The sequence below is a fragment of the Maylandia zebra genome, linkage group LG17 (genome assembly GCF_041146795.1).
Source record: "Maylandia zebra isolate NMK-2024a linkage group LG17, Mzebra_GT3a, whole genome shotgun sequence".
Taxonomy (NCBI): Eukaryota; Metazoa; Chordata; class Actinopteri; order Cichliformes; family Cichlidae; genus Maylandia; species Maylandia zebra.
In genome coordinates, this window is record NC_135183.1 from 14,516,044 (window position 1) to 14,541,991 (window position 25,948).

Below are 25,948 nucleotides of genomic sequence, written 5' to 3' on the forward strand. Positions count from 1 at the left end.
TATCGAACGGTTCAATATCGATACGAATATCGTTGCACCCCTAATATATATATATATATATATATATATAGATATATATAATTATTATGGTAATTGCTCTTTCTTAATTATATATATTAAATAAAGAAGAAAGTACAATAAGTCTAATAAGTCTAATTTTTACAGAGGAGTTCACATTTTGCAAAATGTACACCTAACTAAGACTCACTGCTGCACAAATTCATAACTCAGCATGTGACCACTGAGTACATTTCTGCATGTGTACATTTCTGCTTCTGGGCTACAAATCCAACATGATGATTAGTGAGCTTTAAATATGCTCCGAGCCTTATTTTCAAATGAGAGCCAGGCTGGTTTTACTTTTCATGAGTCTAACCATGTCCTGACTCCTGCTCTGTGGTTAGAGATGTGAGATTAATCTCCATCTTTTCATTCTGTCACTTATTTAAAAATAAATCCACCTTCTCCCACATGAGAAATAATAAATATGTGTGGTATGGTTCTGTCTTCTGAGGGCAGCAGGTGAAGAATTTTATAATTCAACAGGGCTGCATGAAAAATATAACACAATTCACCACATTTAGCCTGGAGCCTGAATAGCAGACTTGATCATTTGTATAATATAATGTATATCACTGTTTCTTAGCCCAGAGGAACATCATATTTTCTGTCTGACACAGTCATTTCTCGACTGACTTCGTTCCTCTTCGTCCGCTTGTGTGTGCTGTCCAGATCTTAATGATTCTCTGTACCAAGCCCCACCAGCATCCAGTGGACCTGTAGAGCTCCGCCAGTCTCTAGAATCAGGTACGGACCCCTTCAAAATAAGTTAAATGTTGGAGCAAAAATAATGTATAATAATGTATTCAGTAAATATTTACTGAAAGGTTTTTTATGAGGTGCCAGTTCAATCAAACGTCCAAGATAAGGCGGTAATGAGCTGAGTCTCAGACTCTGAATGTGACTGATTTGTCTGAGTATTTAAGGAAAATATTGCTTGACCATTCATATCTAAATGATAGAAATATTTTAAATCATATCACAATGAAAGTGATCATTCTCTTTACATCTCAGTGTCATGAGCTGTGTACAGGCAGAAACTGTGGACCCAAGGTGCAGACACTTTGAGCAGGCAGGCAGGGCAGACAGCATAGGATGAGGGAGACCACAACACAGATCAAAGAAAACACAGGGCTTAAATACACAGAGGGAGCAATCAGGGAATGGGAGACGGGGGGGAAACACAGCTGGGACAAATCAGGGCTAAGACATGGGAAGCAAAACCAAACACATTAACATGAGACACGAACCTTTAAAGTAAAACAGGAAACATAACACAGAGACGTGGACTTGACAAGGGGACACAGCTGACAGGGGAGACAGAGCAACTATGGAACACAGAGACATAAACTATAAGACAGAGAACTCTAAGAAACCAAAAAACTAGAAATGATAAATAATATCAAAATCAAAGTTCAATAATGATGTAAAACTGAAAACCCCTAACACTCAGAACCTGCAAAGATTCTCATATTGCCTCTTTGCATCCTCTAACTTACTCCCATCTTTGGCCAAAATTAACTATTGTCTCTGGGAATGGGCTTGACTACCAGTATGTCAGTGTCAAGTTGACAACTGCTGATCATATTTGGTGATGTGATGTGTGGTGATCACCAGCTGGAACCAGAAACATGTCACCAAACAGCTGATTAGTATGAGGTTGACATGAAAAAGGTTATTGTAACCAGTGTGTCAAAGGTAGCCCTTAAAACATTTTCCATTATGTTAAAAAGGGACAGTGCTCTTGATAAAAGTATCACTAAGTATCAGTATCAATAATGTTACGACCCGTCTAGGACCAGGCAATAACATGAGTGAGGCACTCGCTCCCCCCCCCCAAGACCCAAGCAGCCACAGGAAACAAATCCGTTCTTTATAATGCCATTTATTTATAAAGTGAAAAAGAGGAACAACAAAAACGGGAGTGTCAACACTTCAGGGTGAGCCAAGGCCAAAGTAATAAATAAAAACAAATCTACACAAATCCCGCACCCCTGACCTTACCAAAACAAAGTCAAAAATAAAGACAGAGTCTGACCTCCTTAACTAATTCAAAACAGGAGAAAACGGGTGATCAAAAGAAACGGCTGCTCACCCCTACCCACTCCACTTCCACAACTTTCAAGCCACACTGCAGCCAGTGGCTGCCACAGTTACACTGCTGGGTCATGAGGAGAAACACGAGGACCTCTCCCGCCATAACACTCCAGCCTCCTTTTAATGGGCGGGTCCTCCAGCTGGAACCAGTCACGTCGGGGCGGTGTATCCACGCCCCAATCGGAGCAGGGCCCTGGCACAGCTGAATTAACATAAAAAGATGCATCACCTGCACAAAACAAAACACATGAACATGCAAGTTCGGAACACTAAGAATATAAATACCAGTATTTGTATTTATAAAATCCTGACACTACCTATGACTTATTTTTTGACTCTTGGTGTCGGCACGGTAACTACTGCTGTACTCCCTGTCTGTCATGGAAACTTATCAGCACACTGTAAACCTGAGGAAATTTAAAATTTAAAGTTAATAAACGTAAAAGTTCAAGCATACAAATCTCACCTTTGTGTTCTTTTTTAATTAAGCAAAAGTCAAACAGGACCTTTGATAAATCAAAACTGTAATAAGTCAAAAGTGCCTCATTCAGCCATTTACACTAGCACCTTTTTCGACACTGCAGTGGTTATATTCACATATCGGTGAACACATCAGAGAGCAACTTGGGTTTCAGTATCTTGCTCAAGGATACTTGACCAACCGAATTAGCTGATGACCTGCTCTAGAGTATTGTCTTTTATAACATCAAACACAAAGGAGCTATTCATTTATTTATTTTGTAGAAGGAAAATCTGCCCTTTACACTTGATAGCATTTAGTACCATTTTAACATTGCTGATGATTGTGGGTATTTCTTAAGAGTTCCTAATAGAAAAAAATGACCAGACGTTTCTTGCCTGTGTTCAATGAGCACAGAGTAGCCTAATACACGTCCATGATCAGTGATCCAAACACTGTGAGTGTAATATTCACAGGCTCTGGTCATGCAGAAAAGCTCACTTGCACGCATGTGGTGTGAGTAAACAGTAAATACATGGCTTTAATCTGCACCAACTACTTACAGTGTAGATATTTAGCATTTAGATTCACAGCAACAACAACATCTTTGATTTTAAGGAAAATTTCATGGAAGATGTTCACACATTAAATATTCTGTTGTAGGAATACTAAACTGAGGGAAATGAAATAATTGAATTATCGATAACTGGGGATCCTCCAAGCGCTTCTATCACAGACCCAATGGTTGGTAAAAAGATACCTATTTTATCTTTTAAGTACTTTATTGTGCCTTTAGGGGTACAAAAGCTTGTCTCATGGGTTGTATCTTTTAAAGTATTGATGTTGTGTCCTTAGGCTGGAGTCTAATCTAGCTGTCATAGAAAGAAGACAGGGTACACCCTGGATACACTCTGACATTATTAAGTCATTAATTAATTTATCATGCAGTTATTAAACGTGGGAGGAAATCCATGCAGATACAAGGAGAAGATGCGAAGTCCACACAGGAACATGGCTGCCAAACAGGAGAATTAAATCAAATTAAATAAGGGACTCTGACCCGAAGGATGGAGAGCCAGTCCAGACCAGGGGTATCTGGGATCTAACAAAGTGCAAACCAGAAAATATCCTGGGCATATACAAACTGTGGCACAGTGGTTCAGTAGTTAGCACTCCTGTCTCACAGGAAGAAGGCTCCTGGTTCCAATCACAGCAGGGGCCTTTTTAAATGGAGTACATGTCCTTGCATGGGTTTCTTCCAGATGGTACCTTTGCTTGAATCGCATAAAAGAATGTTAAAATAGTGTGCTTTTTACTGCTTGATAATATATTGTATATCTACCATTCTGTATACATAAATAGCTGGTGTTCCAGTAATTATTCTTATTGATTAGATTTCTCTATATTGTAACAGCATGGGCGAAAACAGTTTTTTAAACTCTATCACTATTACCAGTTCTTTCAGGTCAGATAATTATTGAATTATTGACTTACAGGCACCTCTTTTGTTTCACTTAACACTGACTTCACACAGGTCCCTTTTCTCTTCTTGTTCCACACCTCGTAGCAATAACTGCACAAACATGGTTGCTCTATTCAGAATTGTCCTGAATGCATTCAAACTGGTAAACGTACAATGACATGAAAAAGCATTTTGCCCCTTCCAGATTTCTTTGGTTTTTACATATTTGTCACACTTTCAGGTCATCAAACAAATGTTATTGTTACAGAAATATAACTTAAGTAAATATAAAATGCAATTTATTATGGGTAAGCATTGGCAGGAGTACCAAAATTACTCCAGAGTAGAAACACATCTAATCCGGGAGATAAAAAGAGAGGAAGAGACTGAGCAAAAATGTGATCCATCTTTGACTTCTGTGGCAAAAACCTATGCCGACCAAAAAAAGAACATAAAGGCTTTTATTAGGTTTAGGGGCAATTGTCTGCTAACTATAGCTCAGTGGAGCAGATCATCTACTAGTTGGAAGGTTGGTGATTTGATCACTGGCTGCTGTAGTCTGTATGCCAACATATCCTTGCTGAACCCCAAGTAGCTGCCCTATTTGTTCATCAGAGTGTGAATGTTAGATAGAAAAAGCATAGAAAAAAGTGCTTGTGTGAATGAGGGATGTTGTATGAAGTGCTTTGACTGCTTAAGTAGAGTAGAAGAGTACAAAATAAAAACCATCCCATACTACACAGGGGCCATGGAGGTTTGCAAAGTCCTATTCTTTTGATAAATGAAATCATCATTTTAAAAATATTTTTTATTTATCGAGGCTACCTTCATCTAACATAAAAATGTGTTTGATGTCATGCAAGTGTGTGCAAAATGTGCTAAAATATGCCACAAATGCTTTTTCACTGTACTGTATATGTAACTGTCTAAAAGCTATTCGGTTAGCAGACAAATAAGATTACAAGTGAAGCCTTCTTGTGTACTAAAATAGCAACATCAAACTTTTGTTTAGCTTGTGCACTCAATTGAAACTGAAATTATGTTTCTTATCTTTTCAAACAAAGTGACTCTTGCTAAAATTAAATGGGCTCTTCCTTTTGCTGTGTTGGTTAATTTGTAATCATCTGCAAGCAACAAGTGGATCATCAGAAAACACAGCTCCAAAACCAGGCAAAGTAGATAGTCAGGAAAAAAGACAAAACTTGGCCAAATTGTAGTATTTGAAGTTCAGTTTTGGCACCACCAGGGAGTGCTCTGGCTCTGTACTTTAATTTTGGGAGAAAGGGGAGGGGAGCTCACAAAATTACACTCTAGACTCCACTCTCAGTTGGAGCATGGTAAGCAGGTAGCTGGCCAGGAGGATATGAGACATTTATTCTTAGTTTTTGTTATTTATGCTTATGATAGTGGGTCAAAAACAGATATTTCATTAGTTCTTACCAGTATGGTGTGATGTTATATAAAGCTTATATAAAACTGAACTTTGCCCTAACACATGTCCACTCTCTGGCACATTTACATGGAATTATTATTGTTAAAATATTATTTTTATTGTAATAGCAAGAAGAATATTAAGATAATGGTTAATCGAGTGCACTCCCTCTAATTTTATATATTAGTAATATAATTTACAAAGTAAATCTTGAATGAAGATAATTCTAAAACTATTTAGAAATGTATTTTATGGACTGATGCAGAACTAATTTCGGTGTTTCAGTAGTTATGCTACCTGGAATCCTAAGAGGTTAGCACTAATGATGCTACATCACTATTATGTATTTTTCATCATTTATGTTATATGTTATTGTCTTTCTAAGTCTTAAAAGAAATACTAAACACACACACACACACACACACACACACACACACACACACACACACACACACACACACACACACACACACACACACACACAGCTATAAACATAGGCTTAGGTAATACATCATACTTTCAAAAGGTTTTAAAAAGACTGAAGACATTGGATGCTGAGCCACACAACATAGTAAATGGACTGATTCTTATATAGTACTTTTGTTATTTATCCGAGCAACACTCAAAACACTTTACACAGCTTGCCAGATACATGTGTATAGATACATGCGCACACACCTGAAACCTGACCCTTTTTAGACCATTACCATTGGGCCAAGATATGCACATATTATTGAATTAAAGAAGCTGACATATAGGCAGAGAAATATATAACAAAGCCCTGACATGCACACCCAGATATATGTTAAAGCATAAAGGGGCTGAATGACAGAAATTGCATGCACTCTATAACTGTGTTCTGTATGATATGTGATCTAATAGAGGTGGACAGAGTTTATAAATGGCCTGTATTTATATAGCGCTTTACTAGTCCCTAAGGACCCCAAAGCACTTTACATATCCAGTCATCCACCCATTCACACACACATTCACACACTGGTGATGGCAGCTACATTGTAGCCACAGCCACCCTGGGGCGCACTGCCAGAGGCGAGGCTGCTGGACACTGGCGCCACCGGGCCCTCTGACCACCACCAGTAGGTGAAGTGTCTTGCCCAAGGACACAACGACCGAGACTGTCCAAGCCGGGGCTCGAACCGGCAACCTTCCGATTACAAGACAAATTCCCAACTCTTGAGCCACGATCGCCCGCATTTATATGGAATATAAATATATCAAAAGGTAACTTGTGGGGAGATTTGTGTTGACGTCTGAGTATGAGGTCATGTGAATAGTCATAAAGGAAGGGTTTGGATGGAATACTGAAGGGCATGTAGGGGTGGTATATGTGAGAAACAATGGAGAGAGAGTGGGAGGGAAACAAGAAAGGAAACACTGTCTTCCTCCGTGCCTCAGCATCACACACAGGAATATTTTTCTCTTTCAATCATGGTTTTGAATTACACACTCAGAAGAAATACAAGGCAAAGATAAAGAAATATAATGAATGAGTGTTTTTCTTTAAGTATAGACTGTCTATACTGCAATCACTGTGGCTGATGTAATATCACCTGTTGGCTTGTGGAATCCACATTTTGAAGCCTTAATGTTTAACTTTTGGCCACCACCATGTTAGCGTTTCACAGACCATATTGACAATATTTGGATGATGGAGTGGAGTACTAAGTTATCAGCTAATGCAAGTTTGTTCCACAAGCTGCACCAACAAAAACTGTAGGGGGCACAGATATACGTGCCTACTAATTGGTATTACCTAAAAGAATAATAAAGTACTAGAATTTCACTAAACAAAACTAAAGAACAAACTTCTTGGATGGCCTGTACAACAAAGATTTGTTACATAGTTCTGTGAAGCAGGGTCCAAAAACCAGAAACTATAATACCATTTTGAACATTCAGCAAAGAGCTAAGTTATGAAAAAATCTCATTATTAGCCACAGTGCCTTTGTTATGAAGATGTGACTATTAATAGAGCCCCAAATTGTATTTTGTACTACAAAGGCTGTAAAGATACGTTTTACCCCTGAGCCTTAATGCTGTATCGTCAACAAGAGCAGCCCAGCTGTATAGGGCAAAATATAAGGTGCACCCTGGACAGGTCCCCACCAATAAACCTAAACCCACCAACTGCATGTCTTTGGACTGTGGAGAAAGCTATCAGAGCGAACCCATCCAGACATGGGGAGAGCATGCAAACTACATACAGAAAGGCCTTGGCCAGATAGTGGATTGAAACCCAGGACCTTTTTACTATGAGGCAACAATGCTAACCACTGCAACACCCTGCTGCCCTATTAAAAAAAAAAAAAAAATTGACAAAGAATAGGCAACAAAGTCATGTTTGCTCTCATGGCAATCCAGTGTTCCACAGCCAGGAAGAAAACTGCATTTTTCCTCCTGTATCTGAGGTTTGACTTACGGACAAACTGTGGTTTGCACAGAAGTCCAAGAATAAAAACCCGCTCAGGGTCAGATCCTTGAACCCGTTCCTCTCAATCACGCCCCTCCAGGTCTCATTGTTGTTGCCCAATGAGCGTTGAAGTCTCGGTCGGTCCGCCAGGGCCTCAGCTCCTGGTCGCAGCCCGGCACACATTGCACCCGACCTCTACTGCCTGTGGGGCCTGGCGCCTCCTGCAAGTGGTGGGCCTATTGCTACAAAGTCAAAGGTTAACCAGGAAATATGCAAGTCTTGAAGGTCATATCCAAATCCTCTATCCATGTTTGTATACTGTGTATGGTAGTACATTTATATACTGCAATAGACTTAGATTGCCATGATGTACTGAGCGTTTCTCCTTCTCTCACTCCTTTTTCACTGACCATGTGTTTATACACTCAATTTAATTATGAGTTATTATTAATCTCTGGCTCCCTTCCAGAGTGTGTCTACCTCTTGTTGCGGCTTCTCTGAATTATTTTAGGGTCTTTAATTTAGAACATTAAGTGGCTTTAGGAGACTTTTGTTCTGATGTGGCACTTTGAAAACTAAACTGAATTGAATAACTGATAATAGTAAATAAAACCTTTGTTGGAACGGTGTTCTGATCAGTACGTTGCAGAGGCAGTGAAACATCAGTCTGCAGGAAGTATATCCAAGCTGCTTAAGTCAAAGTCAAAGTCAAAGTCAACTTTATTGTCGATTCTGCCACATGTACAGGACATACAGAGAATAGAAATTGCGTTACTCTCAATCCCTAGATAAATAGCAAATGAACATTTAAATATATTTAAATATAAAAGTGATTAAAAATGCAAGTAAAATAATTAAAAAGTAAAAATTTAAATAAATACAATTTTACATATAACAAGAAAGCTATATAATATACAATATAATGGGTAAGTGACATTGAGTGTAAACCAGGCAGAGTAGTGCAAATAGGCAAATAGTGCAAATGGAGATTTAGTAGTGTACGGTAAGAGAAAGTGTAGCAACAAAGTACTCTGCCTTCTCTGTTCTGCATTTGTGTTGCATGTTATGGAATAATATTATGTAACAGGGAGTTGTATATTGTACAGAAATTCTCACATTATTCCACAGCCTCAGATCCTGCCAACTGACATGATTGGCTGTGTGTGCTTTATTTGGTATGTTGCACGTGTACAGTATTTTCTTAGAAGAGTCAAAGTGAGCGTATAAGTGTCTGAGTTACTCTGAAAGGGTTTAGGAACATTACCTCATCAAATTGACCTGTGATTGGTACATGGCCTGAGAGTTGCCATGGTAACAGCTAGCCTTTTTTAGCAGACTGGTTCTGCCGTGCCCACACAGCGCTCAGTGAGTTGGCCCAGTAACACTGTGTGTGTGCTGGAACTTCTGTATCTGTGAGTACCAGCATGTGTTTCACACCTGAAGAGTGACAACATCCATCTATCTATCTATCTATCTATCTATCTATCTATCTATCTATCTATCTATCTATCTATCTATCTATCTATCTATCTATCTATCTATCTATCTATCTATCTATCTATCTATCTATCTATCTATCCATCTACCTGCCATTGCCACCCTGGCAAATGGTACACACCAAGAGTGATGCTTGGTTGTTGGTGTACCCTGCAGTTTATTTCCTCCTGCAGCTAAAACATCTTGTTTGAGATAGTGGATCAACTGAGGATTTCACTAAAAGCTATTATAAGCTGTGCAAAAGTACTTTAGAGTTTAAGAATGTTCTTTCTGTGAAAAGTATAAAAGTAGTAGTGTTTTTTTGATTTTATTACAATGGGAAACATCTTTATTTTGTATGTGTACTAGTATCTCTGGTGTGAGGCCTCTGAGTATGTGTGTTTTATGCTTTTAACTGAGTTTGAAGTAGTTGCTTGTGATGATTACATGGACGTGCTCAGATATATGCAAACACACAAACACTGTGCAATGGCACAGAGTGGGCAGTGTCTGTTTTGAAAATGATGACTCATGTTCACTTAAACTGTTACAGAATATTCTGCTACACAGAATATAAAACAGTGTGCATGGAAGCATAGAGAGACACTGCAGATAGATGAGGACATACTACTTTGTTATCTTTGCTCACATTTTCCCATGAAATTATTTGGTTGCCTCTCACAGCAACAAGCAATCTACAACACCGGAACTCTTAAATAATATTATTTCTTTTTGCATTTTTTTAGTGCTCTTCAGTCTCTCTCTGTCTTCCCTTTTGAACTTTTATGTCCTTTTTTATTCACTCATTCATCGCCATTCCTTTTCTTCTCCCTTGTGCTTCAGTGACAGTGGCTGCTGAGTTCAGCAAAACAGAAATTAAAATCGCTCCTCTACTCCATCTTTTTCTTCCATCTGCATCCTTCTATTCTTTCTGTCTCTGCTACCAGTTGTCTCCCAGTCTCTGTCCTGCTATTGGTTGGAAGTGATGTCATCATCTTCCTCTGGGGTCCGTCAGTAACCTATTGGAATCCAGTAATTTTACAGTCAGCAGCTGCACATACTCATAAACAGCTGATCAGACATTCGTTCACAGTGGATGTGTGGTGGAAACAGTCAGTCAGTTTGTCGCAAAGCATTTGGTAAAAATTGAGAAAATGGTTCTTTGGCTCCAAATACAGCAAGTATTTTTAAGAACTTGCTAGAGGAACATTTTATTCCATTAACACTAATTGCATTATATATTTATTATTTTTCACCCAAGAGGGAAAACAAAGTGTAGAAATATACATTCATATTTTCTTGCAGGTGTATTACTGACACTATTTTACAGCGGAAGAAATGTAAGAAATATTGTGTTCTTGAGAAATAAAGTAAGAGCCTAGAGGTGTGGTGTGCTTTTATAGGAAAGAAGAACCCGTCAGAGACATCTAATTACCCTTCATTCTGTCATTAACCACCCCTCACTCCCATCTTAAAAGGTATTATTGATTGGCCCACCAAAACAAACAGAATTTATAGAGTAATTTCTCTTGTCACTTCATCTTATGGTGGCAGCAGCATCTGAGCTGATCTCTGTGTTCCAACCAATGACTGTATAAAGGTTTTTTACACTCATTGGTTGTAACAAGCTGTGGCTAATGCCATGACACCTCTGAAAAAGAGATACTGAAGGCTAGACCTTTACTCAAAAAATAACTATTTCAATGAACATAAAAAATAATGAAAAGGATTTTCATGTGATTAAATTAAATTTATTTTAGCATTATGCAATTCTGTTATTCAAATTTAATGTACTTGAGTTGGACCAACGTAATTAAATAATGATGAATCAACTTATTTACTCCAGTTGAGTCCAACTTAATTTAGCTGAGTTGACCCAACCCATGCAAATGAAGTTAGTCTAACAAAAATACTTAATGCTAATAGAAAGTAATAGATTAATCTGAAAATCCTTCCCATTATTATTTTAAGTTCATTTGAAGAGTTATTTTTGGAGTGTCCAATAAAATCTAGAGTCTGTTTAACATAAAACTTGAATGGCTTTATAACAACTTTCACGTAGCTGTCACTCCATCCATCCTCTTATCTTTATCAGAGTTGCAGGGGGGGCTAAAATATAACGACCACCCAATTTCATCTTTTTGAGTGTTCCAGGAGAGATGGAAATTGCAATGCTGTACGTTTTCACAGACAATCAAAACAATTGTGTTTGCGTAATTTGCAGAGTAAGAAAAAAAGGAATTGAATGTCAAGAGACACTATCAGACAAAACATGCTAATTCACATTTCCTATCAGAGAGCAACCATGCTGAAAAACCTTTCACAGAGAGTGTTTATCAAAGACTGTGTTATGAAATATGTGAATGAAAAGTACATTTATTTTGTTCAGGCTTGAACACACCTAATCACCATAATAATACAAACGGTTGTATTATTAAATATAAAAAAAAATTTTTTTTTAAAAACAAAAAAAACAAACCCCCACAGTTTTTATGTTTCGAAAAAGGAATGAATGATTATTGGCCCCTGAATGATTTTCCATTAATAAATCTGGCACACTTGAAAAAAAGTCTGGATACCCCTGATATAAGCCATGACAGCATGATTTCCCAAACTTTAACCTTTATTGGCACCATATATTAATACTGTAGAAATTAGTTAGTTTCTAAATATAAATCTTTAGTGGTAGAAAGTCAGAGACAGGTAAAATTCATATTATTCATAGTTATATGATATAGTTTATATTCAACCTGAACAGACTTTGACTTTTAGGGCTGATACTGATACCAAAAACTCTGATATTACTATGGCAGCCAGTTTTCTTTATACATGTATATTTATTTCAGGAATATGTTTTGCAAACTGTTTAGCAACTTACTGTAAAGACAGTGACCCTGCTCCACTGTCTGCTCAGCTGTTATGCTATTCTGCTACGTGCTGCAGACTGTGCTTTGCTTGATATACTAGTGTCATGCATCAATATCTACTATTTTCGAAAAAATGCATCCATGTCCTCTGTACTGAAATCTTTTCATGTTTTCCAGTGTAACCAGTGGGGCTTTTGGGGAGCTGACACTCACAGGGGATTGATGTTTTTGTCAGTGTTAGCTAAAATCATACTGAAATGTGCTCTTCTCAGCAAATATAAATCCTAAACCAAAATGCTGCATAGCAGTTATGAGGGGATTTTTACAGTTCTGAAAAGTTAATTGGATCAATCTGTGTTTCAGCGAAGGACTGTTAAGCAGCTGTCAAATCATTTTAGCAAATAGTCTACAAAGAGTTTGCACAAATTAGACTGACCATAGCTGTGGCTTTCTGATCGCGTACTCCTATGGGAGAGCTTGTTCTTGGATCCACTTTTTTTTTTGCTCTTCTCATACTGGAGATTCCAATGCAAAGGGCTCATTGTATTTTTTCCCCAGACTGCCACTGGCAATCACATTAATGTTAGTATTTGGAAAACAAAGGAAAAGGAAAATGTGCAATAGGCAAAGTAAACTGTGTTAATGAAAAAATTCTGAAAGTGAGATGAGTAGAGTCCAGAACCAAATCATTGTAACTGTGGTAAAAGCTTAAGCATTTACTGAAACGTTGAATATTTCAAGTACTTTCCCAGTTATCCCATGGTGGAATACCCTATTAACCATATATAACATCATTTAACATCATATAAGGTAATCAGAAAACTGATCTGGATGTGATAATTATTTCCATTGTAAAAAGACAAATGTTTTTAACTCAGTATGCTGAAATGATGATGGGGTAATGCTTCTCTTCTCTTCTCTTCGCTTCTGCTCACTTCTTCTCTCAGATGCTTATCTCTACCATATGTTGCCCTGTAACATGAATGACTAAAGAGATACCTGTGGCTCCACCGTCTGTTGGAAACACTTACACATACAGATTTCAGTTTTCTGATCTCGGATGTTTTGGGGCAAATTAAAACCTTAAATTCTTTGCAATCTTTTTCTAAACAATTCTGAACAATTCTGTGATCACAAGAGTGCTCTTGCCGTGTTCAGGCAGGTATCAAAATAACCACCACATCTGTTCTGTATGCCAGTGTGATAGTTTTTCTACTTCTCTCTTTCTCGCTCATCCCTGTGTTTTATTCTCTGTGTCCTCCTGTTCCATCTATCTGAGCTCATGTTGTGATATCAGAGTGTGTGTGAGCAGAATTCCAAGGACACATGGGTTGACACAGAGGTGAGCCAGTTCATAGACACGCGTTCAAGGAAATTGGTAGACTTGGGGACCTAGCGGTAGTCATGGGAACTATATGATTATAAGCAAAAACACAAATTAAAATGGTTTAGACTAACATTATCACCCGAGGCACCAAACACACAACCATGTAACATACTGAAAGGGTTCCACCCAGACTGCAATCCTAAATTGGATGAGCAGAAGAAAATGAGAATTTTTTTTTCAGTTCTCTGTTTATATAGAATAAAATATATATATTTTCACAAATTTAAGAACAACACAACCCAATATATACTATTAAATAAACTAATGTTTATTTTGTGTCATATCAACACTATTTCACGCCATAAAACTGTAGACGGCTGGCTGTATTTGTTTAAAATGGATGGCCAAAAAGTTGAATATAGGAGGAATACGAGACAATAGTAAGAATAACAGTGACATAAGTTGTCTGCTTTAGGATGTTCCACCAACATTTGAGTTTAATGCTTCAGACTTGGAGTGTGAACATCTTGACATATTTCCTCACATTTGGTCTTGTTTTTCACAACAGCAGCAGAGCTTTTTGACTGCAGATGTTTACATCTGTAGCTGCATCTGGTTGTGGCGGATACTGTGGCTTCAAAGCAACAAGGTTCTTTGTTCCAACCTTCTAGTTGATTGTGGTCAATGACCACAACCAAACAGATTGTTTGCGACATGCAGACTACACACGATATAAGACCTATGTCATTGACCTGGAGGGTTTACACTTATAGGTCAGTGATATGGGTATTAGGGTAACTGGGGATTCTAATAGAGTTGAGGAAGACTGTGATACTGTGCGATTCTTTTTTTATGTTGATGATCAGTTTTGATTTTATATTCATTTTGTATATGCCACATTTATAACTGGAGTATATAAGGAATTGATAAATCAGGTAATCGGAGCAGTAGGTGCAGTAACTCACAAACTAGGCAAGTGGCTCCAGCAGATCCCAGGAGCATCATTTGGAGATCTCGGTCCAGATGAGTGCATATATATATATATATATATATATGTGGGTGTGCGTGTGTGTGTGTGTGTGTGTGTGTGTGTGTGTGTGTGTGTGTGTGTGTGTGTGTGTGTGTGTGTGTGTGTGTGTGTGTAGTGTACATATATAAGCATATGTACCATGTGCGGAAGGTAGGAAGCACATGGTAAACTTGTACTCTAAATAAAAAGCACTTTTTACTTGAATACAAATTACTTTGAGGAGGAAAAATTTAGTTTATAGGCTGTAAAGGCAAGTATACATTAAAAAATAAAAAGTCATGGATCTTTTTATGTACATAAACCCAAGTGATCTGCAAGTCCATTAAAATAAGCAATAAAGTTTAAAGCAGGAATATTTCAGCAGCAGCAGTTACAGTCTCTTTAATGGCTTTTTTAAATATTCAGTTTTTCCGCAGTGATCTTGCAGTACTTTCATGTATTTAGTGGCATTAAATCTGTCATCTGAAAATTAAACTTGTAAAAACATACAATGCAATACACTTTATAACAAATACAACTCATACTATAGAGATATTACTTTCTGTAATACATACAGTACCAGCAAGCTGGGAACATTGTTGGCCCTGATGTCTAAAAGAAATTCATTCCATAGCTCTTTAACTCCTGGAAGTTACTGTAAGCATCAGGGCAGTTTAGGCCTCCAGAACATCCTGGGGCATAAATAAGATCTGGGTCCGTGTAGATCGCTCTCACTTTTTGTGTCACAGAAAATGCAACATTAATATTTCCCCACAGCCAACAAATCCACTGAAAAGACACAAACCAGCTACAATGTTAACTGCTCCCACAAACCAGTCAGTGGTTGTAGGCATGGTTTGTGCCTGGTATGTTTATGCTATAGAGGTCAGTTGTTAGTTGTCACACATGCACTGGATGAAATTATGCCTCATTACCACGCACTGGATATACTGCTGCCAAAAGCTTTCAGGGATACATACAGTGTATATTAATTGGTTACTGAACATAGTGCCTTACAGATGTATGTTTGTGTATTATTTGCTGACTATATATGTTAAAGCTCTTTTTTCACTGTGCACCAAAGCATTTAGTGGAGCAGAACAGTCTATTAGTCTACTAGAATACCTAACTATTGGTCGTCAAACTAACACTTTGTTATTCTTCGCTCCACTTTAAAACTGATCTAAAACCAAGACTCTTCTGTAATCAATGAAACTGGCTACATAGGTGCTTTCTGCCATAAATAAACCAACAAATCAATAAGTCAAATGAACAAAAAACTACAAGATGAAAATATTAACAGATATAAAAGCTAGAACATATTTTCTTCATGTCAGATACAAAAATTAAAGAGAAATATATTACACACAATGTGTAATATGTATAGCTATTGCATCCACATAGACAATATAATTTAATATAACATATAATAATATAATATAAGGGTGATGAGTGAGTAGTGATAAGTAATATTGTAAGGAAAACCACAATATATATTTCCACCATATAAGTGTTAGTAACCAGAAAACAAATAATTTATACAAACAGGATGGGGCAAGCTAGCTTCTTTTTCAAAAGCTGGCTTACATAGCTTTCAAAAACTTCAAAATAAAAGAAAGGGGATTGTTCACTAGTAACGTATGACAGATGATTTTGCTCTCTTTGATCAATAAAATCAATTAAATAAGATTTAAAATAAAAATGCTAAAAAAAAGAGCTCTCAGCTATACCCAGAGGCACATGTAGCCTCCTTACCTGCTTACCTTCGTAACTATAGGGAATGGGATACATATTGTCATATTATCTCTGAAACTGATACATTAACTTATGTAAATAGTGTAATCTGTATCAGTTATATTAGGTGTGAGAAGAAGTGCTGACTGTTGCAATGGTAATCTGTAAATATTTGAATGCTTTGCCACATTTCTAGTTTCTCAAGAACTGTACTGTTTTGAGTGGCAGCCCTCTTTCATAATGGCATCGACTTAAATGAGAATCTTTTTTGCACTTCAATTGTTTGACAGCTAATTCTACCTTGCTTTGTCTCTAAGTCTCTGCTCTTACACCACAGTGCCTTCTATCTCTCATTCTGACACATTCACACTCCAATCAGTGTATCCAGTTAGTAGATGACCTGCTGTACTTCCTGAGCTACAGCCACCAAATGAATACTTTTCTTGTCCATGACATTAAAGCAAAGCTTTACCTAATTAACTTATACTGCTGTAAGCTTGCATGAGTCTGAGATTGTTTTTGGCCTTCAAATTTCCTTTGACTCTGCTGCAAGTTCAGAGTGTATCTTTGTTCTCTGTCAGTTCTAAATGTTACGACCTTGGACATCAAGTTCCTCTTTTATGTCTACATATACAGCTTCTGTACCTATACGTACTGATTCCAGCTTACACAAAATTCACTAAGTGTTCTGTTTTCAAACACCTTGCTGTTCTGACCTCAAGAATAATCTGGAAAACTTAAACAAGCCTTGAAGTTTATCCTGTTTGGTTTCTGTAAAGGACTCAGCAAGTTCACTTCACCTTTATTTGTGTACCACCAAACAAGCACATCTCCTCTCAAGGTGAAATGTTTTATAGTTAAATAAAACTAAACTAAAAAATATAAATACATATTTAAGTAAAATTTTCTTTTAAAAAATCCCTTGTTTTTGTGTTTTAATTGGTGTGTTTCCTGGGACTTTGAATGTCTTTAAACTAATAAAAACTGGACTAAACCTTAAGATTTTCAAACAGTAAAAACTGAACTGAAACAGGAACACTCACTCAGGAAATTAAATGAAACTAAACTAAAGTCTGGTTATTTCTGGTATTTCTGCGTATTCAAACCCAGATCTGGATCATCAGACTAATTAGTGTGGATGCTGATTAAGCATTAAGTATTGTTCTTCTATTCTTTCTTCTATTTTATTATTATCTATTCCGTACATTTTTCGCCGACTATCTCCTTCAATACCATTCAGCTTAGAAAAACCATTCAACCACCATTCAATTCCTCTTCTTTTGGACATTACTGCTTCTACTTTTCTCACTTTTAACTTTTATATCTTTTTAATTATTCAACTTTATTGAACAAAAAATTATAATGTATTTTACGGGGGGGACCCTTCAAATTCTCATTCAAAATGTAGCCATCGCTGTCCTCTTTGATCCAATGTTATTATTATTGTAGTATATATTATGGGGTTCTTTCATAAATGTCATCATGTCCATATAATAAACTCCACATGCATGAAAACTCGGTAGACTAGACATTGCTGTCGCTCACGGTGAAAGAATTTTGTCAATACGACTTGTAGTTTTTTCTTGGGAAGCATTTGTTTCACAATAACTTTTGTCCAATGGGGGAGGGGGGCAACCAGGCTCACACCTGCCTGCTTAATGAGCTCTGTCTGTCACTCTGCCAAGATTCAACTTCTTTCAACTGTTGCTGTGTCCCCAATGTTTGCTCTACAGCCATCATTTTACCCTCAAAACGTAGTCATTGTTCTTCTCTTCCAACATTGTGTTTTTCAAAGCTCAGAGATTTAAACTTTTTGATTTGCGTGGCTCTAAGTAGGGGGATAACCTTCTAACTGACCCATAGAAATACATTGTATTTTTAGTCAGGAATTTGTCTCAACAGCAGGAAAGACCCCACTTTTTAAATTGCTTCTGTCATCACATTTTTGACACCACGAGGATAAAAGAGACACTGTTGTGTAGAACAATTCCTTGGGATCCTCACAGTTCAAAAGCTGTTTTGATGGAAGTTAGGGTCTAGGATTTAGATGCAGTCTTTCAACAGGTGCACCAAGGCAGATTTGACAGGGTTTTGCCACAGAATAACAGTATGCCAGTAGTTAGTGCAGGACAACTAAATAGGGTATTCTGATTGGCCTGTTAAATTCAAGCTTATTGTTCATTGGTGGCTTTTTCTTCCGCACACAGGTGGTTCAGATCTGGGCATTTGGAGTCAGATGATGACTTTTAGAGTCATCTTTTCTAACTGAATGATTAAAACTTACGGCATTCAGCTGTCTGTAGTGGATTTTCTCACATTTCAGTCATTCAGTGATTAAAATAATATGAGGTTTCAAGTTTTTTTTTATGCAGATGTTTTCTTTTGTCATTACTCGGCTTTTTCTAATTTACAAACATGTTAAACATGTTCGCTTACTGTTTAACTTCTTCTGTTTGAATCTCTGCTTTCAATAGTTCTGAACTTTTGTTTTCAGATGAAAATTTCTGTATTTTTCATCTCATTCAACATTTTTAACTTAACATGCAGCAATTATTTCATTTCAGCTGAACACATTCAGCTATCAGCATCCACACTGCAGTTTCTTCAGAAAATGCATTTTCTAGTTTGTATCTGCTGTTGCTTTGTTCTTTGTGTAAATGCATGTATATAATTTCTTCTGCCTTAATATATGTTGTAACTTCAGGTCTCGTTGTGTAGCTTTAATAAAATCAGTTCACCTGACCTAAAAATAGTGTGTATACATAGTATTATTCATAAACATCTTACATTTCACCTACTCCAATCAAGTCAGTCAACCAACCCTACCAAATAGATCCTCTATAACATGTAGTAATAGCTAAACACTGCACTTGACTGTTAACCCCCCTCTCCTCATTTCAGTCATTCATTAATTAATCTGTCCATTTATCTGTCCTTTTGTTCCTTTGCCTAGCCGATGACTGATCCATAGCGAGGGTCAGACCTTGATGAATTGATGGAGTGATCAGGTGTAAAGAGGAAATTTGTGTGTGTTTGTGTGTATGTGTCAGCTTAAATCCAGAAATAGCTAAAATGTTCTTGACATTTGATTCGTTTTTAATGATTTAACAATTTAATTTCTTCAGTGACCAACCAGACAGATAACTGCATCACTAAAATTCTGGTTTGAAGTTGTTCAATTAGAATTTCATCAATTAATACTTCTGTGGTGTTTCATATAAATCTGCCTACATATTTTGAGTTTGTGACACAAATTCATTACAAAAAACATTCTTACACAGACTGATTATGCTTCACCTAAATCAGTTCAGACCTGGAGCGCTAATGCTAATACTTATTAGCAAGCTTGATTAGCATTGGACAGTTATAATGTAATGAACCTGCATTTATAAAGTACTTTTTTAGTCTAACTTGACCACTCTAAGCACTTTCAAGTAAAGACCACACAACAATACTTTACCTGATATAATTCAATTCAAAACAGTTTCACTTATATACCACCAAATTACAACAGTTGCCTTAAGATGCTTTAAGAATAAAATACTTCTTAGAATAAAATACTTTATGCTTTCACAAGCCACCCCCACCCCCCCACTCTCACACACACACACACACACACACACACACACACACACACACACACACACACACAAGAAAAACTGTGTTAGTATCTTCCTGTGGGCTTGGCTTTCATGGTGACACCAAATTTAAGCTGTCTCGGCACTGAGATGATCAAATTCCCTAGACAAATCACTGCACAATAACGCAAGTCCCAGCACAGCAATGTGAAGAGGTCATCCGTAGATATTAATGGCCTGCTGGTTTACTGGTCTGTGAATGGTTAAGTTTATTCAGGCATTATTTAGGGAATGAAATCAATGGCTTTTAACAAGCATTTTAACCCTAGAGAGGCTGATGCATACAGGGGAAAAGGTGGTTTGGGTGACACTGGGATGAGAAAAACAAGAAGGGAAAGGAAATGAAAAAAGGCTAAAAGAAAAGCAAACGAGGCTGATACAGGAATTTTTTAAAAAGACAAACAGAAGAAAGGTCAAGAAGGAAGAAGTCGAAAGGGAGCTGGGGGGAGGGGGGTTAAATGGGGAAGGATGAATGGAGGTAGAAAAGAGGAGGAAGGTTGGGGTGAAAGATGGAGGACAGCAAAAACGTCCTCTGACGCCATGTGGTTTGTCCTTTGCTAATCTGCTGAAGTACTCACGTAAGCACAAAGCAGGGTCATAACGGGGGTGTTATCTATTATTTTGTCTAGAGGAAGATAGATTTGTAAATTCTTGTGGACTGGGCAGTTGTGTTTTTTTATTGTTATCTATGGGTAACTAAAGTCCTTTCTCGCTTTCCCAGAAGCAACTGACCATGAGAGTTGATAAACCCTGATCAAGCAGATCACCAATCTCGCACTTTGCTAATATGGCATTTTGACCAGAACTAAAAGTCCATTACTCTGCCACGTTTCACTTTCCAATTTAATCCATCTGAACGAGGATGCAGAACTACACATGAGTTTGAATATCCTACTCATTGGTTTCTACACCATTTTTTATGCCTTTGCCTTATTCTTGGTCCCCTGCTACTTCAACTGCTAATAGATCTACTATGATGGTGATGACCTGGATAAATTTGCTAAATAAATATGACTTTTGCATAAAAAAATGAACAAATCAGTGTCCAAAACCTATCACCGTGACATGTGTTTTATTAAAATTCCACAAGAGTAACAATGTGAGCTATTGTGAACCATGGACATTTATTATGTAGGGGGAATTTGGTGCTTAGATTTTGAAATGACATTATGATAATCCAATAATAAGAGGATTTTTTTTGCATGATTCCTTATCTGTGAGTTACTTCCCACATCTAGTTTGATTTTTATTCCAGCCAGTGTCTTTTAGCAAGCAATTAACGTGAGGGTTTTCCTTCCCTGATCCCCCTCACACATTTTTGTGACTTTTCTGTGTCTTTTTTCTCCTCAAGTAGCGAATGCTAACAACACTCACGTTCACAAAGGTGGTCTGGTCTCTGGTCCTGCACCCTCAGTGACCTTGTTCTTTATTCCGTCCATGGTTGGATCTGAGGTCATGAACACAGTAGCGCTTCTTGCTTCTCTGGGCTATGTCTGTTTTTTCTTGTCTTCCCAGATCTGCTCTCTGTGAATTTGAACCGATATGATGTGGTTGCTCTGACTGATGCTCTAAAAGGTTTCCTGCAGGACCTGCCTGCCCCCATCATACCTGCCACCATCTACAGTGAGCTGGTCTATACTGCTCAAGGTACAGTGTGCTACACAGTACAAACAACAGGTGCTCTGAGGTACGCAGATACTTTTGGGTTTACACTGTTTTGGGCACTATGGACTGTGTTTCTAAGGCCTTATGAAATTGGACAGCAATTTTATTGCTTGTGCCTTTCAAGCCCCCAGTGGTAGTAGTCTTTGTATGTTTAGAAAGACATTCTGTGGATGCCTGTTCATAAACATCTGCTAACCATATTGTCATTGCTCAAAGACAAACGGATTTAATTCATTCTTTGCCTTTCAGTTTCTAAGACACATTCTGATGCAACCTCTATTCTGCATGGAAACAATTTTGACATCCATCTGCCTATAATTCAGTTTCTGCCACTGTACCAAGGTACTTGTTTTGACCAGAGACAAGATGTCAAGGTTTTGAGCATGTTTGCTGTATCGTCACATCCGCCAGAATTTTGCCATGGATAAAAACAAGAAGAATATAATCCTCTGTCAGCTTTCAACATAAACTGTACTGAATTATGGTCTAGTGTCAGTCTCTGTCTCTGTCCCTCTATCTTTCTTTCATTTTTCATTTTCCATACACCTGACCTTCTTGCCCCCCCCCCTTTTACCTGCTGTCCACTCCACCCAGCAGGTCCTCTTCTCCCTGGCTTTTAGGGACTCTTGAAACTCTAATCCATTTGTCATCAAGCCTCCCTTGATATCCTCCTTTTTTTTGCTTAATGTGTGCACTGTGCATGGTGGAAATAAAAGACCTGTCAGAGACAGACTCACATTAACAGTGTCCGGCAGCCTCGCCTCTGTTTGTCTGCCCCAGGGCAGCTGTGGCTGCAATGTAGCTCCACCCATCACCAGTGTGTGAATGGGTAGATGACTGAATGTAGTGTAAAGCGCTTTGGGGTTCATAGGGACTCCGTAAAGCGCATTAAAATTTACTTATTTTCCATTAACAGATGTCATCCTCAAAATATCTATAATTAATAATGACAAAACAGTAAATCAGTAAACTATTCACCCTGCATTTTATGTTGCAGGTTTTTATACTCACATACATAGAATTAGTAAAAAGCCTTATTGTTCTGTCTTCATCTGTTGCTTGAAATTTGTTGATGTTGTAACACTTAAAATCCCCTCTCGTTAAATACTTTTCCTCTGGCTGTTCTTTTCTCCGGGAGTCATTTTCTCATCTGATCTGAATCCTTTTTTCCAGTCAGTGGCACATCATGGGAAATTCCCCTACATTATTAGAAACAAAGATAAAATGTTTGGAAAACTGAAGGGATTTTTTTCAGAAACCTTCTGTACTCTATATGAAGCAACCAGTGGGACGTGTTTTTTGTTTTTTGCCAAAGCTATGTATTAAAGAAATTAAAATTTCTCTGACATTGCCTGAGTAAGATCTGTGTAAGATGTAACATGACTGTTTAATTTAATCTATAATGCTTTTGTACATCACCTCAAACTTTATTTGAGCCTTATATTAGTCCAGTCATATTTCTATTTTTCCTATTTTAAAACTTTTTTGAATACTGAAAAATAACCTGTCATGAGAAGATGGTAATCCTGTATTCCTTCTCTCATTCGTTCAGAATCAGAATCAGAATCAGAATACTTTATTCATCCCGAGGGAAATTAGGATGTTCCTGCAACATCCTGATCACAGTTGACCTTTTGTTATCATGCCTGAGCCACTTTTCTTTCATAGCAACAGAAAGATCTAAGAAGTTGCTTTCTCATGTGTACAAATGCTCCTTAGTCCCTTAAAGTAACAATGTCTGCAGATCTAAAGTCATTAGATTTGTATCTGAACATTTGTATTTTTTTTACTTCAGAAGTTTCCCATTCTACTTAAATATGTGGTCTGTGAATCACTTATCTTCTTTAATCAGAGGGCTTCGTTTTCCTCCAGCTTGTGTCTTCCTTATCCTTTCCCAGTCCTTCCCCCAGCGTTATTTTTTATGCTTCCAAGACTCATTCATTGCTTTTGTCAGCATTAGTTAACCTTAATGCTCTCACAGAGGTTATTATCTATGAGGATAAAGGCCAGCTGCCTGAGTCAGCCTGATCACTGTCCATCTGGACCTAAACGTGTGAGAGGGGGAAAAAGAAACGGCTTTTCAGTTGGAGGGGTTGATGCATTCAAGGGCATTAATGTGCTGTTGTAACAGGCTCCAGCCTTCTGGCGTCATTATGTTCCCATTGAGACATGAGAGCATCAATGAGGGTCACCACTGATGTTGGCTGATTAGGCATAGGTCTCAATTTACATTCCAGATCATCTTAAAGGTGTAAAATAGATTCAAGCTACATCCATACTGGAAGCAATCAGCAGCAATGTCGTAACCAGGAACTCAAAAAATTAAATGAGATTCTACAGATCCTTATGTTCTTTTTGAACTCTATTTACCCGTACAGCGTTTCAAGTCCTTTGTCTACACACACACACACTAAATCAGTCAAAACTGCAATTTCAACTGAAATAAAAATGCATCTTATCTCCATGAAAACCCAGGAGAAAAGAGGCATTTTTATCTCCAACTATGCTGGTCTGGTCCTAACCACCATAATGTCAGCATGTCTCACACACACTCTTTGGCACACCAAGGAGTCTAATGTCCAGTTGTCCAGTCTCTCAGAGCCCCAGGGGGTCAAACAGGCAACCCAAGTTCTCGCTTCAGCCTTGACCTCCATTGATTAGTTGGGTCAACAATAATCAATAACGACAGACGGGAGGGGGGCTGAATGTGCCAGTTGTCTGTGATCAGTAGAGATCACACAGAGCTAGGGCTGACCTAGGTAACATGACCTTCATTTAAACAAACCAAACACACATATATACACCACAAGTGTCCCCTTAACCCCCATGAGCCACCTCTCTGGGCAGGAAAACACACTCAATGTTTGTATGTTTTAAATGTATTTTTACATTTTATACAAATGTCTCAGTTTTAAACTTCAGTTTTACAGCACCAGGCTTTAAATTTAATTAAATTCTATAAAAACCTCTCCTCAGTAGCTTACATTGTTTCATTGTAACAAAATCCTTACTGGAGTCAAAACAACATAGTTACATTCACTGAAAATGATACATGGATGTACTAGAAATTATACAAAGGTATTTCACACATTGCAACATTTTTATCTGCCTCTTTCTGGCCTACTAAATATGTGTAAAGGTGTAAAATGGCACACTATTCTGAGATGTTGAGAAGAAAAAAAAGCAGACATAACACTTTAGGATGAATTTAGAGTATATTCCAGTTAATTTTACAAGCTTGGGTGTGATTTTAAAATGAGACTTTATTATTAAAAGGAATCAAATAAACTGAATCAGTAAAAAACAAACAAAATTAAACAGAAAAATTAAACTCCATGAGCAGCCAAATAGACTCAGCCATAGATAAAAAGACACGTTGTGTGGAGTGCAGTTAGGAGTCTGTTTGTCCATGGAAGATCAGCACTCTCCCACTGTGTCCTCCAGTCAACACACAGCAGTCTCGGGCACAGATGTTTTTTTTTATTTGCAGCTTCTTAGCCATGATAAAGGGCCTGTGCTGAGAGAGCTTGTCAATATGTCTGGTCCTTCTTGAACACAGCCCATTGTCTAAACCCTGGCTAGTACAAGAAAGGAATTGGTATATACCCTGCACAGCCTCCCATGGTGTCATTTTTATAACCATCCATTTATAGAGGCCATGCGATTTTCTCCTTACTATATATTAGGCTAGCTTACACGTTACTGGCTGTTGGACTAGGACTCAATGCAAATAACAATATCCTGCCAAGGCTTTACATCTCCTCAAAGTCAGCAAGCAGTTAGCTACGTGCTTAAATTGATATTGATGGTGCTGTTTCTCACCCGGCAGCACATCTATACTTCTGTTTAAAAGGAAAGCTGGAATGTTTCTAATGTGAGAAATGTTTGTGCATGTGCCATCCAGGGTGTCTGCTGAGCTGCACAGCATATCCTAGAATGCTCAAATGCATAAATTTTCACAATACTTTGTCTGATTACCACTGGCATTGAGTAACAGCAGGTTTGAAGTGCTTCTGTAAAACATTTAGTTTAAACGTAACGTGATGCTGGAACAGGAAGAAACCACTTGCCTATGAGACTTACCTTAGATAAAGGGCCGGTGATCAGCCCTCTATCTGTAATCTTTAAATGAAAATCAAATGTGTGGTTGACACACCTACTCATCACTGAGTCTAAAACAACAAGGAAAAGTGTCAGATGTCTTAACTTAGCCTTAAACTTGGACAAATGTCCCTGCAGCAGATCCAGTGACCAAAAGACTCTAAATGTTTCTGTCAACATAATAATAAT

General features: G+C 37.7%; 1 protein-coding gene across 2 annotated transcripts in view; it reads left to right on the forward strand.

The window, feature by feature from the left end:
- pik3r3b (phosphoinositide-3-kinase, regulatory subunit 3b (gamma)) overlaps positions 1–25,948 on the forward strand; it is a 209,289-nt gene that overhangs the window by 65,227 nt on the left and 118,114 nt on the right. The window contains exons 3-4 of one of the 2 annotated variants that reach the window (XM_076875802.1): positions 733–807; positions 21,509–21,640. In XM_076875802.1, coding sequence (XP_076731917.1) covers positions 733–807; positions 21,509–21,640 — 207 coding nt within the window. The remainder of the gene's footprint in view (positions 1–732; positions 808–21,508; positions 21,641–25,948) is intronic. The other variant, XM_076875803.1, reaches the window with a different exon arrangement.